Genomic DNA, 15,542 nt, shown 5'->3' with positions numbered 1-15,542 from the left:
CCGCAGGTTTTGCAAAATCTCTCTGCCTTGAAGATGCTTAGTTCTCTTTTGGAAGTTGTCTTTACGATAGTGAAATCTAATTATATAAATTAATTAAAAATATGTATATAACTAGCATGTATCCAGCTAAAACATCTGCACTCTTCTGAGGAAAATGGATTTCAGATATTATTATATGTGTGCATCATTTTTATGTATATTTTATACATAATAAATGTAGACAAAAAAGCAACATATGTAATTAAATTTTATATCTAAATGTATACATTTTAATATTAAAAATATATAATTTTTGTGCCTTTTTTTTTTTTTTAAAGAGTGAAAGTCCTGCAGGAATATCAAGGCAGCCTTCAACAAAAGGATCAAGGCAACACGCCAAACCCGGAGGAGAAGGTAACTAGGAGAAGGATATTCTTTCTATTAAATATGCTGGAGGGTTATTGTTACCCTGGAACAGGATAAATACTTAAATATCCTTGTTTATTATTTTCAGTGCTTGTTTTTACTCAGTCTGCGTTTATGAACCCAATAGGCAATTTTTCTGCATATATTTGGTATGTGGAGAGTGGTACTTTGTTCAGTTTGGTCGTTTTCTGCGAGCAAAATTACAGATATAAATTCAGCCTCGTCTTGATTTTTATAGTTTTCTCTCTGAAAGTGCTTTTAATTGCTCTACAGCTATTCCTTTTTCCATTAGTTTCACAAAAAAAAATGTTTCTTTTGCTCCATAATCTAGCAAGGTTAGACAAACGTGCCTTGCACAACTTTAGGAGGCTTAATTTTTGTTTCTCTTCTGTTATTGAGGGTATGTGGACAGTATTGTCTCAGGTACTAAAATATTGCATGTTACTTTTACATAAAGGAACATGTAAAGGTTCCTTAAATACTCAGAATAAAGCAATATCCAGCACAATATTTTTATTTAAGTAAGACTTATGATACATTGTTTACGATAGTTTTAGTAAGATTAAAGAAACTAGATACGCTTTTCTGTAGGTTCTAATCATATAATTAAGAACCCTGAAATATTTAACTTCATCACTTCCTAATATTTGGGAAGAGTGCACTTCCTAAATTTGGCTAGGGAATTCAGACTTAATATTCTCAATTTCTTAATCCTTTGTCAAGCATCTGAAGTCCTTGTGTGTTTGGTTTTTAGAAATCTTGGCTTTATAGATTAGAAGATCGTATTTGTCAAAAAAAAAAAAAAAAAAGGCACGTTCTCTGAATTAACTCTTTACTGTTCAATGCAGAAAGGAATTACCCAATGTATTTGTTTGATAAGCTGTACATTAAACCATACAATTTTGTGTTCAACTTTCTGGGCTTTTTTCGGTGAAAAAATGGTTGGGTAAATTCAAGATAAGCCAAGTCTTTTTTTGAGTAATTTCCATAACTTGAGATACTTGCGGTAATCCAAGTGTAAACTGGAAAGCAGATGAAGATAAGCTGTTAATTAAAACCCCTGGATTGTCACCCCTTTGATTAGAGAAGATTCTTCTGAGTTTTGGAGCATGGCATCTGTTGACTTTGACTTTGGCCAATGTTGTCAAATGTATTGCATGAGGACTGGTGTCAGCCTGGGACCTTGTGGATTGGGCTGGAGCAGGGAAGGTGGTGTGGGTGTCATCAGTGCTGAATCTTTGTCTTGTATCATCTTCCTCAGTATCTTAGCCACATGTAAGAAGGGAACCAAACCCTGTGGCTTTCCTGCTTGGAGTGCAGGGGAAGGAATGTAAGATACTTATTTAGTACCTGGGGATTATCAGCAGGACATGAAAAGCGGTAAAAGGCTACCTTGTGCCAGCCAGTTGTTGTCCATAGTGGTGGTGTCCTTGCTTTGGTGTCAAGTCTGTCATGGCTGTCACATGTGCTAACAGTGCTGTGAGATTGTTAGAAAGTTTTGTTTGTTAGGAAGTGCATGGATACAGGCTGTAAAGGTCTGGAGTACAGGCCTTTGTACTGGCCTTTGGATGATAACCTCTTCCAAATATTTGTTCGCTGGAGCTCCACGCAAATGGTACAATCATCGAGAAACATCGCTGCTTGTCTGCCACTCATTGTTCACTTGTTGTCTCTGGGCAAGATTTAAGTGAAGATTTTAGTCTTGAGGTGGTTTTAACTAAATCTAATAGACAGTCGTGCAAGACTTGCAAATAAGGAAATAATCTCTTACAGTGGTTCATTGATTGTAATTGATTATGTCACCAGCTGTTGTTAGTACGTGTATTTGATACTGTATTTGCATCCTAATTTGAAACTAGATTCTCTTCAGAGTATCCCGAGTACTTAAACTTTTTCAACAGGAATAAAAGGATCTAAATGTAGTAAAGCTAGCCTGTTGTTTAAATAAGCCAATAGGAAGAGCCCAGAGAAGCACACAGGTAAGGAACAAAAGTGGCTAATAACCAGAGCTCATATAATGACAGCATAACTGCAATTTCCATATGTATCTAAGTGTCTTTTTCCTTTTACTTTTATGTCAGTGACTTGGTTATTCACTATGGTTCAAGTTTCCTTTCAGTGGTCTTGTGCCTTGACAGCTAAAGTTTTATTCCTAATGAAGGGTCAGTGTACATAAATCAGTTTAACATCTCATTTCAGAAGATGCAATAACACCTGTGAACTGATACCTGTTACAAGAGCTAATTTTGGCTAAAGTCTCATTCTGTTTAGACTAATGAAGCATCTTCACACCCTTTCCCAATATCACTATTTTTACCTTATGTAAAGAGGCTGTGTTGCTGTGTATCTTCCCAAGAATCCATGTTTTCTTCAGGCTTGCATTTCAGTGGGTTTAAAAATGTCCGTGTTGAAATAGGGAAGCTATATTAGAGCTCAGATACCGTATTCATAACAATCAATAGTCATGTCTTCAAAAGAATTTGAGAAAATAAAAAGATGTTTAGGCACCTTAAGTACCTTAAAATGTTCTGGCACTTTGGCGTGCTCCGAAATAAACAAGTGTTTATTTAGGAGCTTAGGTCAACTTAGTGGTTATTGAAAATTTTATATCACATCTCATGTACTTACATGCTGTGAGGTTTTAATAATTTTGTTGCTGAAAAATACCATCTGGATTCCATTAAATGTAGTCTTATTTTACTACTTAGTGATCCTTAGCTGATCCTACAACTTTATTTATTTATTTTCAAAATGGAATATTTTCTTTATAGCCTAGACAGGCCCTAAACTACAGTGACCAGACATGGCATGTTTTATGGGACCATTTCTTCTTTTTCTTCTTTAAAATCATTATCCAGTTATTCTAATAAATGAAACGCGATTTACCTTTTATCCCGTGTTTTGTCTTTAAGGTAAATATTTTAAAATATTCCTTTTTTCATGATGCAGCAGGCCAGTGCACTGAAATGTCAGTTTACCTATATGATAAGCACTTGGGGGCATTAACGCTCATTTTGTTCTAGTGCAGCAGAGTTGCAATAGGTGAGTAATGCTCTCAGATGCTCCAACAAGTAATCTAGAGGGTTGCAAAAACCTTCTGGAGCTGTGCTGATGCCTGTTGCTCACTGTTCTCTGTAGTGATGAATGATGACGATCAGAGCTTTCTGTATTTTCTAATGCTAACTGGAGATAATTACATGCATACCAGTTGAGCAGAAAGGGGCTAGTGAATGCCAATTCATCCTATTAGATAAACAGAACTGAAGTGGAAAATGGAGGACAGTTAAGCAATTACAAGCATGTTTGCTATCCTGGTAATGAAAACAAGTTGTAACATCATTGCTCACATCTATATATTAAGAACAAATTTCTAGTGGCATTAGGACAATTTTTTTATAGACAATGTTATTACTAAGGCCATAATTATTTCATAATTGCAACATGCCTTGCAGCAAAGCTGTTTTCATGTTGTAGAGATCTTTTTTGCTAATTTAAAAGTTGATTTATAAATTAAACACGTATTTTTTTTAAACTTACAATAGCTCTTAATTGAGATCTGACCAACTTTGCTTTAAGACACTGAATATTGTGCATCTGAAAGTAGTTGGCTTATTTCTGGAGGTAATGCTCGTGGTGTGTGTGTGCACACCACGTGTGTGGATTGGAAGAAATTTGCCCACAGACTTGCATGTCCACCTATGAATATTAAAAGCTGGTTCTGTAGTAAGGATTGATGCCATGGAAGAGGGTGAGATGAAAACCAGGAGAATTTATTTGTGGTGGTTTTACCAGACCCAGTACATTATTATAAACCCAGCTTTTGAATGCAAAGAGCTCTTGGTTTGCAGTCTGTGACCTATGCAGTGGTTTCTCAGGGATGTTATATTGTATGTTCAGGAGGGAGCCAAACCGAGCCTTTTTGCTGAGAAATTAAAACAACTAATTTGGGGAATAACCCAGTGGCAACCTGCCAGCCTGCTGGACCGCAGTGGCTAATTTTGAGATGTCACCACACGTGCCTGCTGTCTGTTGTGCATACCTCGCTGTATATTGGTTTATTAGGCAGAAGGGAAGCAAACAACAATTCATGACATGCTCAAACAGCCTCCAGAGAGAGAGCTGAGCCAGCTCTACAAGTAAGGGAAAGCAGTGCTTGTCATGTCAGGTCTAGTTGTCTGGGTAATTGGAGACTGTCAGAAGGAAATGCGTGAACTGCCCTGGGAAATCACATTAGTCATCTGTGTAGCCCACAACATCTCTCTGACAGTCTGTACCCGTTCTGCCAGTAGCTGTTTATCAGTGGCAGGTTAGTATCTTCAACAACGGATGCCTTGGGAATTGTTTTAATGTATGGCATGACGTAATAAGTTTCTGAATTAAACCCTGCCTTTCTAATGGAGTGAAGGACTTCACTTTCCACCGTTGGGATGGCTTTTCTGCAAAGCTCCAGACCTCATGGGTGCCTTGTGGCACAGCTGTATAGACTGGAGAGGATTTTTTTTTTTTTTAAATGCTTCTTTCAGATTTATTAAGTGGTGCCTCACCCTGGCCTTTGTCAGCACAGGTAAACGAAAGGGCTGTTGGCCATTTGCTGCTGTGTATTACTTCTGTCATAAGCAAGCAGAACTCAACATTGCTGCTGCAACAGGCTATGCAGCATTATGGATGCATGGGTAGATCCTCTGCTATTGATCTGTATGTCCTGAAAATACCAGCTTTATGCTGCTTGTGGTACTTGCATCACTCTTTTGGAAGCATTGGACACTTCAACCTTAAGTGTTAGGCAGGCCTCTGTCTGGCAAATCTTTTCCTGAGCACTCAACACTGTTTGCTGATTTGTTCTGGTGGTGGAAATGTGGCCTGAGGATAGGGGCACAGTGAGTTTGTCCTTTACCCTTGTGTTACAGTTACTTGTTTGCAGACAGGGTGGCTTGGAAATGCTCAGTTCAACTCTTGGGCAGCACTTTGGGTACCCCTCTCTCTGTATCTGCAGATATATTCCTCTATCTTCCTCTTTCTGAAGAGAATTCTCTGGGAGAATTAACTTAAGAGAATTGGTAAATAAAAGAGTCTTTCATTTTTTAGTGAAAATAACCATTTTAGATAGCATCAAAAGTGATGGATTAGATTCTTCTTTAGCATTACCAGCAAGTTGTGGAATTAATATACTGGAAATAAGCTTTTCTTGCTTGAAATTTCTTAATGGCTTTAGTATGAATTGCATTTAAAGCAAAACCCTTTGAAACAAACAGAAGTGTGTTGTGCATTGCACGTAGTGTACAAACAACATTGCATATTGTAGTAATTACTTAGTCTTTGTTAGGTGTAAATGCAGTATTGTGTGACTGGCTATTTGGCTAATAAATACCTCTAAATCAGTTCTCAGTTGAAGAAATTGCCTTTAATTTGCAGTAACATAAGGAGTTTAATCAGTGGTCATGTAAAAAGCCTTTGTGAACTTTAGATATTATTTATTTGCATTCAAGATGTTTTATTAAAGTAGGGTAGCTCTTAAAGAACTAGTAAGTCTAACAGGTATTTAGCAGGGCTTTTTATTTAAAATTGTTATTGTGTCTGTGGTTTCATTTAACTGTAAACTGTTTTCTTTTAGGAACTATAGAAGTGAAGAGTTTGGCAGATGGGATTTCAGAGGACAATGTTGCTAAACTGCAAGAGAAAGCTGAACCAGGACTTGCAGTCAAACAGAATGGTAGGAAGAATAAAAGCTTGCCTGCCTTTGAAAGTCTAACTACAGTGCTTTGGGGTCAAGCTTGAATCTATGCAGTTAAAATGATTTAAGTTAAATGACTCAATCCAACTGCTCCCTTGTATTTTAATCAACTGTTGTGATTAATGTCCTGGCTGGATAAACGTGTGTTCCCTGATAAACAAGCTAGTCTTGTATCCTTCTATCCTTTCTTACCCTTATGCAAGTTCTCAGTTTACACCGTCCCAAGGAAAAATGCACCTGAATCCCTTGGGGACTTGTTCTTTGTAAGAAGTGAATCACTGCATGTTGCCTTTTTGTGCAAATGTTTGGGAGTCTCACTCAGTGTTTGCATTTTACAGGATTTTAGAGGCAAATTCCATCTGCATTCCTACTTCTCCATTTTTTTTTAAAGTTGTATATGGCTCCCAAGGCATACATTGTTAATGAGTTATTTGTATCCAGATACAGTATACATGGAGTAATAGAACCAAAATGTAGGAGAAAGAACTGACACTAAAGCAAAAAGCTGTGTTTTTATTTTCTCCAGATCCAGATGCTTGACCTAGTTAGGAGAGTTGATGCCATGTATGTGGGAGGTCAAAGGCTGTTTCCCAGTCCACCTGTGGCCTTTAGGGCCTCATAGCTGGGTCAGTCCAATGAAATGTAGACAGTTGGCCAAGACACTTGCATGACTTTACACAACTGGGAGAACTTCTATGCTAATTCCTTTTATCTTTTGGAGCTGTCTTGTCCATTGGAATGCATCTGTTATGGAATACAGTTTTTTATTTCTGTACTTCCAATTTGAATGTGTATGAGAGAAATACCCCCAGGTTCGTTATTGATTTGGATCAGATTTTCAGGTGGTATAAAATACAAGTTGCATTTTCAGCTTTGTTCAGTAAGAGTGTAAAGTACTGGTACATTAGTGAACCTTAATTTTCTGTAAGTTCTTACAGGAATGAAAATTTCTTTCACACATTAAATTGCTTTCACAATTGGAATGCAAAATCACTTACAACAATTTATAACAGCAGTCATTGCAGATAGCTAAGTTGAATGCATAATATTTTTGCAGTAATCAGCATAAGTCAGAAGTGATCTGTTCCTTCTTTCTGTATTATTCTTGTAACTGCAAATGAAAGTTTCCAAAGGATGCAGTGAAGGAGGAGCCAGGCTCCATCCAGTAGTGCCCAGCACCAGGCTGAGAGGCCCTGGGCACAGCCTGGAGCCCAGGAGGCTCCCTCTGAGCACCAGGCAGCACTGCTCTGCTGGGCGGGTGCCGCAGCCCTGGCACAGGCTGCCCAGAGCCTGGGGGGGCTCCTCCTTGGGGAGCTTCAGGAGGCGCCGGGACCTTCAGCTGAGCCATCACAGCTCCTGCCACTCACCTGACCCATACAAAATGTGAACCTCCTTTCCACAGACGCTGGGAGGGCAGCGCCTTACACCAGGTCATGTCGAGGCCATTCTTGAAGCAGTGGTGAACGTGTGTGTTAACAGGAAGGAGTTGGAAGCATGGAAGCAGGATTTTTTTGGTGGCAGTGCCAGTTTACACTTGCAAAAGCATTTAGGAAGCTACTGAAACTCGGCTCCGTTTGTCAAAGCATGCCATCCATCAGTCCCTGCAAGATGTTTAAGTACTGCATCGGTTGCTTGTGCAGCTGGGCCATGTTAGCATTTAGGTTGATTAATTATGCATTAGATTTATACTCCAGCGGAGTTAAATGGGAGCTGGGTGTTGAGACTGCTTGAAAACCACAGTTGGTGTCCTTCCCCAGCAGCTGTGCCTTTGGAGGTAAGTCAGGGAGGAGCTGAACTCCGTTCTCCGATGGGGTTTTCAAGAGCATGCACAGTACTTGTGGCTACTAAATAAATAAATAAATTTGTGAGCTGTTTCTGAATTTCCTCTGGACCTTTAATTTATGTTTGGGGACTGTGTAAACTGCTCCTTGAAGGGAAAGCAATCCCTGTGCTTGTAGCAGTGCAAGGTAGGTTGGCATAACTTTGCCTCTTTAATCATCCGTTGTACCTTTTTGCACAGCTCCTTTAACTTTCAGGACTGTCTATTCAGATATTCTATCCACACAATTGTTTTGATCCTCCACTGTCTTTTGGCTTCTTAAAAACGTTTTGTTTCTGATGTTTGATCTGCTTAATGACCAAAAGAACATTGATGTCTGTAGCACTGCGGTGCGAGTTGCTGGAAACAATCCCTCGTGTTTGTCCCCGTTCTCCTGGCTCTGGCACTAGATCTCGAGTCAGAAGCTGGTTGTAGTTCAGTGTGTATTTTTCATGTCTCATTTGGTCAGATTATTTTTAAGGATTACATATAGCTTCTCTGAAAAATCAGTGTGTTTGGTATTTCCAGGTGGATTTGCCAGTGACTCAGGATCAGTTGAGCTTATAGTGACAAAAGACCAGCAGTGAGCATACCAACGATAGCTAAAAACTTCTGGTAGAAATAAAGCGGTGCTTTTTGATAAATAAAGCACTTCTGTGGGACTCTTAACCTATAATGCTATACATTAAAGATTTTTTTAAAAAATGAATAAAAATACAGTTTGTGTTTGCATACTTTGAGTAGACTTTATTCAAATAGTTTTTAGTTAAAAGAATACCAAAAAGCCTTCTATGAGAGTGCTTTTGTGCTTCAGTTAAGTGCTGTGCTAAGGAAAAAAAAAAAAGTAATGGTTTATGAGCACTTTATGGTTTTTAACTTGACAATAAGCAGGTATTGTGAGGAGCTTCTTGCAATGTGTTACAGGTCATTATTATTAATAACCAGTTCAATAAAATGTGCACTTTCCATTTTCTTAATGTTAGTGCGGGACATTGCTGCTCTCTGTTACTCCTGTTTGTGGCTTCTGTTTGGATTAGAACTGAAAGTTTTATTCCACCAAAACTCCCCTACAACCGCTGGAGAATTGGGCCAGTAACAAAGGGTGAGTGTAGAAATCCCCTGGCAGCCCCAGGGCCTCTCTGGCTCGGCTCTGTGCACGTCGCAGCATCGTGCTGAGGCATCATTGGAGCTGGGATGAACCAGGGGAGTGCGGTTTTTAACACACAGTAGCTGAATTCTTGAAGGATTCTTGTCAGCCATCGGCTTTCTGTCTGTGTGAAGTCAGCGTGATACGTGTCAAGGTGCAGCGAGAGCAAGAAATCAGCAGAAGCCCTGGGTACAGCTGCTGCTGTTCCAAAAGCTAAATTATTTAGCAGTGTGCACTCCTTGCTTGATGGTAGTTGTTGACTTGAAAACAGAAATAGGGATCCTTGTAGGCATTTTTTCTTGGGGTCAGGTGTGTATAGAGGCACGAGGGGACTGCAGGAGCTTCCCACAGAGCTGCAGGAACCAGCTGTGTCTAGGATGCGTGGTGGTGTTTCAGAACGAGATGTAAAGCTGTGCCATTAGTAGTTTCGTGATCTCCATCGTGTGCTAAAATGCCTTTTGCTGTGCAGAAGGAGGATTTAGAAACCCCTATCACACCCATTAGGCAGCTATGCTAATTGAGCCACCCTGGGAAGTATAGGAAGTACAGCCAGCAACCGGGCAAACCCTTTGGACTCAGGCCTGGTGCCTTACTGCAAGGAGCACTGCAGCTTGTGTGAGGCACAGTTGTCTTTCCCCATACCAGTAAGACGGAGGGAAAACTAAAGTAGTGCTTACTAGTTAAGTGCATCTAGTGCTTTCTAAGGTAAGGGTATTTATGTATCTTCCATATGTTCTCCAGTAGACTGTGTGTAGGATTAATACACTTTTTAAAGATAAAGTTTCTTCAAAATACTGTGTAAAACTACTTAGTAGTTTTAAATGGGAAGGTCCTACAAGTGAAATGGCTGTTCAGAGAATACACAAACACATTAGGGAGGTGGAATACAACACTCTGAGAAAGAAAACTCTTTCTTTACCTAGATTTGGGTCTGTAAAAGTCAGTATGGCTTGGCCTTTGGTGCCATTCATTGGTGATTTCAGAGCTGAGAGATGCTAGGATGGAGAAATAGTGTTAAGAGATGTCTTTTGTGTGTGTGGCATTACACAAGAGCAATGCTTACTGACAGGTAGTTCATCTGAGCAAGTTTTCTAGATGGAATTGAAGGATATCAAAGGCTTTTTACCTACCATAAGTATTTTGTAGCAACATTAAAGCAGAAAGTGGTGAATGATGCCTGCTCAGTTAGATTGTCAGGGCAAAGAGGCCATTTATCTTCTCTGCTGTTGTGGAGGGTGGTCCAACCTGAGCTTGGAAGGTGTGGGGTCATGTTGTCAGCTGCATCGTCTGTCCAGTTTCAACAGCAAATGGGTCAGCCCTACAGAGAACATCGGAGTGGAGGGATGATAGAATACACACTCATCCTCCAGCCATAGGGTCCTTCAGGTTGGAAGGGGTTGTTGGAGGTCAGCTGCTCCATTTCAGCCCTGTTCAGGTCAGGGTCAACTAAGACCAACAATAAAGGAAAATAAGGAGTTAAATTAATGTAAATAAAATCAAGGTTTTAAAAAATCAATGTAGAAATACAGTTTTAAAATCTTTTTTTTTTTTCCTCTCGTGACTTTGTAGAATGAGCAGCTTGAAATACTGCAGACATTGCCATGAAATTATGAAAGAACCAAGTGAGATGATGTCATTTAAACATATGAGGGAATTTCACGATATTAAGAAACAAATAAAAACTGAAAGTTTAAACGTTTTTGCTGTGTCCCTTTTGAATTGTGAATACTCTGAGGTGTCTAAAAACTAGAAATTCATAAGATATTTAACTTTTATATAAGCAAATAGAGTTTTATTTATAAAGTTTGTCATGTGATTTATTTCATTAGCATAAATTATAGTGCTGATAAGATTTGAAGTACTGTTGTAAAGAAAAGTTAGATTTTTCTTTGCAACTTAGACAGCTAAGCCAAAATAACACTTTTTTTTTTTTTTTTCTGTTTAATAGAAGAAGAAGCAGAGAACATTGCTCCTGAAAAGCCTGCGGTATCTGAAAATGGTGAAGTACCCGATGATCTTCCTCCTCAGGCTATCCAAAGGTTAGTTTCTTTTCTTTATTCTGTCTGAATGAAGCTGTGATGGTGTCTGGAGGTAATTCAGTCAATTTGAAATTAGTAAGGAAACTTGGAACAGTATGTTTCTGCTTGTGATACCAAATAATAAATATTATCCCATATATGGTTCATTTTGTTCATTTTCCTTTCATTCTATATACAAAACTAACATTTTAAAGTGTTTTGGACTTATTTTCATAATCCATGAAGTGCTTTGATGCAATCTTATTAAAGAAAGAGGGATGTGTGGAGTGTCTATTGAGAAGAACATTGCATTATGCAAATGCATTTCCAAAGTATTGTGTTAAGGGTAAGATGAACTTGACTTTCAAATCCCGATTTACTTTTTCTTTGCCCAAAAAAAGGCTATTGCAATTGTATCGCTTTTTTCCTTTTGCAACGCAGCATGTATTTCTAATGCTAAATTTGTTGTTAATGTGCAATTACTGTTGTCTCACTAAAAAAATAACCTGGATACAAATCAAGAGGTGGTTCTACACAAAATCATAATCTTTTCCTTTAAGGTCACACTTCCTAGATTTTGATTTTTCCTAGACTCCCATTAGGATAGAAGGTATTACTATATTGAATTATATACTGTGAATGTTTTGAGTGTTTTTATGCATCAACTAAATTACTAAGTTCATCTGTATATGCATGTCTGCCTCTCTGGGGGACACATGAGGCTTCCTTTTAAAATATAAATGGAAAGATCTCTGTTCTTGCAGACGTATTCCCCGTCCCAGCAGTGCGAGACCAGCACCGCCTCGAATAGTAAAACGTCAAGAAAGCACAGAGGCCTTACTTCCAGAAAGGTAAGGAACGTGAGAGGTGGCAGAACAGACTTTGCCAGCTCTCATGCCACAACATTATATTTTCTGTCCATCCCCTGCCCCTGTATAGCATTAGCGGGGAATCACCTTACTGCTCATTGATTCAGATTAGAAAATTCAAGCCTGCTTTATTTGTTTACTGTTTCTGCAAATCCAGTGCATTATCTAAAAGTTACAGTTAGTAGCCACATCTGCAAGTTCAAAGATACATTTTATTTTTTTTTTGCCTTTGGGAACTCTGAAACAGGTAAGGCTAGAACATTAAGCTATTACTAGAAGAGTTCTGTAAAACATACAGTGAATATCCCATGCTCCAAAAGGCTGAAACAGCCACTTGAAATGATGGCCAAAATGGCTTATGGGTGACCTCTATTAAATGCTGAGCACTAAAGCAGTGTGTCCAGAAGGAGAGTCTCCTCCTGTTGTGAGAGGAGGATGACTGACTGTTTTCAGAATTGGATTGTGACTGGAAATGACAGAACTTTACGTGCTGCTTTATGTTATGGGAGGAAGGGAGAGAGTTGCTGTCTCCTTTATTCTGAATAGATCTTAATGCGATTGGACAGATCTTAATAGATTTTCATTTTTGTTTTGTCTCTTTCAGGAGTGGCAGTGGTAAAACAGTCCCAAATGTGATCACAGACCAGCAGATTTCTAATGATGATGATGACCAGTTTGTGGTGGAGGCAGCCCCGCCAGTGCCTGAAATGCCAGAGATGGAAATGGTCTGTTACTGTTGCAATTATAGCACCTTTTTCCACACTTCATAGCTTTCTTTTTTAATGTAGCTTCTAGCTAAATGTTTCTTTGACTAGTTATATGTTACAACAATATCAACTTTTTGCAACTAAAGCTTTCTTTCCTGCATGTGTAGCAGCCAGAAGTGGAACTGGTCGAGGATGAAAAGCACGGTATGTTTGTTTGCTTTTATATATATATATTTGAATACATAAATGTATAGAATAAAACCACGAGTTTAAACCAAGTGCTGAGCACTAAATAGGCTGTATACAGTAGCAAGATAACTTCTTGAAGGGACAGTAGCTTGCAACTTTTGCAAGAAAACCAGGAAATATTTATCAAATACCATGTTGTTTAGTTGAGCAGCAGCATTTACAGCTGATGTCAAATGCAGTTTCACTGTATACATCTCTCTGAGATAGGAGATGGGATTGGTTGTTGAATGCAGGTTATGGAAAAGCTTCTAGAAAAAATGATATATTGGTTCTTAAAAATATTAATGCTTTCTCGTGACCTTAGATCTCTGATTCAGAGACTTTGATCCATTATTGGTTACACTGGATGTAACTTAGGCAGATGTATTTATCTGTATCAAAAAAATCCTATCAAAGGAATATGTATATGTATGTGTATATAAAAAGATACTGGAGAAAATAGATCAAAAAATACCTTGTATCTGAGTAATTAAAATACGTAACAGAATGCTGTTCATGTAGGTTTTAATGTTGTTGTCTGAATATTCTGGAAAATATTATAGTGTCAACCAATGCTGAGAAATGTACTGATTTTCACCAGGTGGGCTTGTAAAAAAGATCTTAGAAACAAAGAAAGATTATGAATCATCACCAAAATCATCGAAGACAACAGAGAGGGTAAGATGGTAACGGCCTTTAAAGAATAATGAATATTAAATATTGTAATAGTGACCTTTTCTCTCCCTTACTGATTTTTTTTTCCATTTTTGACCAAACTTACCTCCCTCACATGTTACCACTGTTTTCCTCCTTCAGTCCTTTACATTCTCTGCATTGTGCTCTTTCTCAACTTGACTTCTTGTGTTTACTGAAACCCTGAATAAAATCCAGCACTTTTTCAGGTAGTCTTTAGCCTGTTCTTTTTCCAGAACAAAGTCTGCTGATTTCAGCCTTGCCCTAGATGTAGTAGGACATACTTTACATTTGTACAGCTGCAGCATTATTATTTCAATCTTAATTGTCCTCTAGGCATATGAAGAACAGTGTCCTGTTGCCTGACAACTGTTATCATTGCCTAAAAAAATAAGACCTCTGGTGCAGTTAACCATATAGAGTGTTTTCATATCACTGGATGTTACCCTAGTAACATCTAGCATACCCCAATGTTACACTCTGAATCTATGAAGTGATGTTATTTTATTTCCCCAGCCAGCAGTTGGGAAAGGGAAAGAACTAGGGGTGTATGGCTTTTATGATTTTTTTTTTGTTTTGTTTTGTTTTTTCCCCTTTGGGGGGGAGGGGATTGACAGCTTAAAAAGGATCTAGAAAAGGTCTAGCAGTGGTTTTTTTTAAAAAAAAAAAAAAAAGCAAATGGTTGAAATACTCAAAATTTTAATGTCTTCTTGTCACAACTGGAAAGCTTTTGCCCTTTCAGCTTTGCAAAGCTCATGTTGCAAGAAGCAGCAAAAGGTAGGGAGCATTGTTAGATTGAGTTTTTTGGTCCATTGACCCTTTGGCAAGTTTTTAAATCAGTGAGGTAGTTTGTTGTGCTGATGAGGAGACGTTGAGGAGTGCAGTTCAGAATGCTGTTATAAAAATACAGACAGATACACCACATTTTGGAAAGGCAAATACTTTTCAAGAACTCTTATGTCTTCAATTGCACATCTCCTTTAATGTTAATTCAGTATTGTATTTTTTTTTTACCAACCATATTCTTTTTCTGGGGGGAATGATCCATGATTTGGCACGCTGCAGTTTGATAAGGTGCCATGACTCAGACCTCAAGAGTTAAACTTCTCACAGCGCTGAGTATCAAGCTCTTTCAAATAGTTCTCTGAAATCAGTAGTGACGTTTTGAAGCCTTGACCATTTCACTGTCTCTTTTCACTTTATCAAATATAGTTATTTGGCAATGAGTAAAATGCACAGCTGGAAAAAAAAAGTCCCTGAGGGACTGAAAGTGTGGTAGACAGTAGGCTGTTTAAAAAATATTTTTATCTAGAACTTGTTCTTCATTTTTCAGAAGCAATTACTTCATAGTTGCTTCTAGCAATCTGCAGCAGAAGTGACACAGCCATAACTTTTTAGGGTTGCAGTTTTGGGAGGGTAAAATCAACACTTCTCTTATGTAGACACACTCCTATGTGCTTTCTTGTTTACTAGTAGTAGGTTATGCTGTCCCACAAACCAGCCTTTTTCACGCCGTCCCCAACACACTGAGAAAAACAGGGAGGTAGATCAGAGCTGTGGGTATCTTCCTATCTGAAATTTGAGACTGTCTGAGATCCAGGCCTGCGTGGCTGACAAAAATCCCTTTCACATATTGTAAGGGCTGAGATTAAAGAAGAAAATTAATTATTTCTAAAATAGGAAAACACCTTTGGTTCTCCTGGCCATAATCCATTATGAACGGATACAGTTTTGTCTAAGTTGCTGAATTATGTACCATTTATTATAAACATGCAGCTTGTATTGCCTATGTACTGATCATTTAAGTGCTGTTGGCTATTTCTAATGAATGTCTGATGTGAAAATTTGCCTGCTGAGTAAGTTCTGTCTTTATATAGCTGTTTGGAGAAAAGAAGGGTTTAAAGGTGATATTGCTGTGTTTATGC

The 15,542-nt window shown here is 38.4% G+C and overlaps 1 protein-coding gene across 3 annotated transcripts in view; it reads left to right on the top strand.

Moving 5' to 3' along the window:
* The window catches only part of TRAF3IP1 (TRAF3 interacting protein 1), a 44,033-nt gene that overhangs the window by 15,623 nt on the left and 12,868 nt on the right, over window positions 1-15,542 (top strand). For all 3 annotated transcript variants that reach the window (XR_011097729.1, XM_068686172.1, XM_068686171.1), the window contains 7 exons: window positions 318-393; window positions 6,017-6,115; window positions 11,051-11,141; window positions 11,885-11,971; window positions 12,594-12,714; window positions 12,864-12,900; window positions 13,526-13,602. Coding sequence is in view for 2 of the 3 variants with exons in the window: in XM_068686172.1 (XP_068542273.1) it covers window positions 318-393; window positions 6,017-6,115; window positions 11,051-11,141; window positions 11,885-11,971; window positions 12,594-12,714; window positions 12,864-12,900; window positions 13,526-13,602 (588 nt within the window). In the remaining variant the exon portion in view is untranslated. The remainder of the gene's footprint in view (window positions 1-317; window positions 394-6,016; window positions 6,116-11,050; window positions 11,142-11,884; window positions 11,972-12,593; window positions 12,715-12,863; window positions 12,901-13,525; window positions 13,603-15,542) is intronic.

This window comes from Anas acuta, chromosome 6 (genome assembly GCF_963932015.1).
Source record: "Anas acuta chromosome 6, bAnaAcu1.1, whole genome shotgun sequence".
Lineage (NCBI taxonomy): Eukaryota > Metazoa > Chordata > Aves > Anseriformes > Anatidae > Anas > Anas acuta.
Note: the sequence above shows the minus strand (reverse complement) of the source record. Positions and strands in the feature narration are given on the sequence as shown.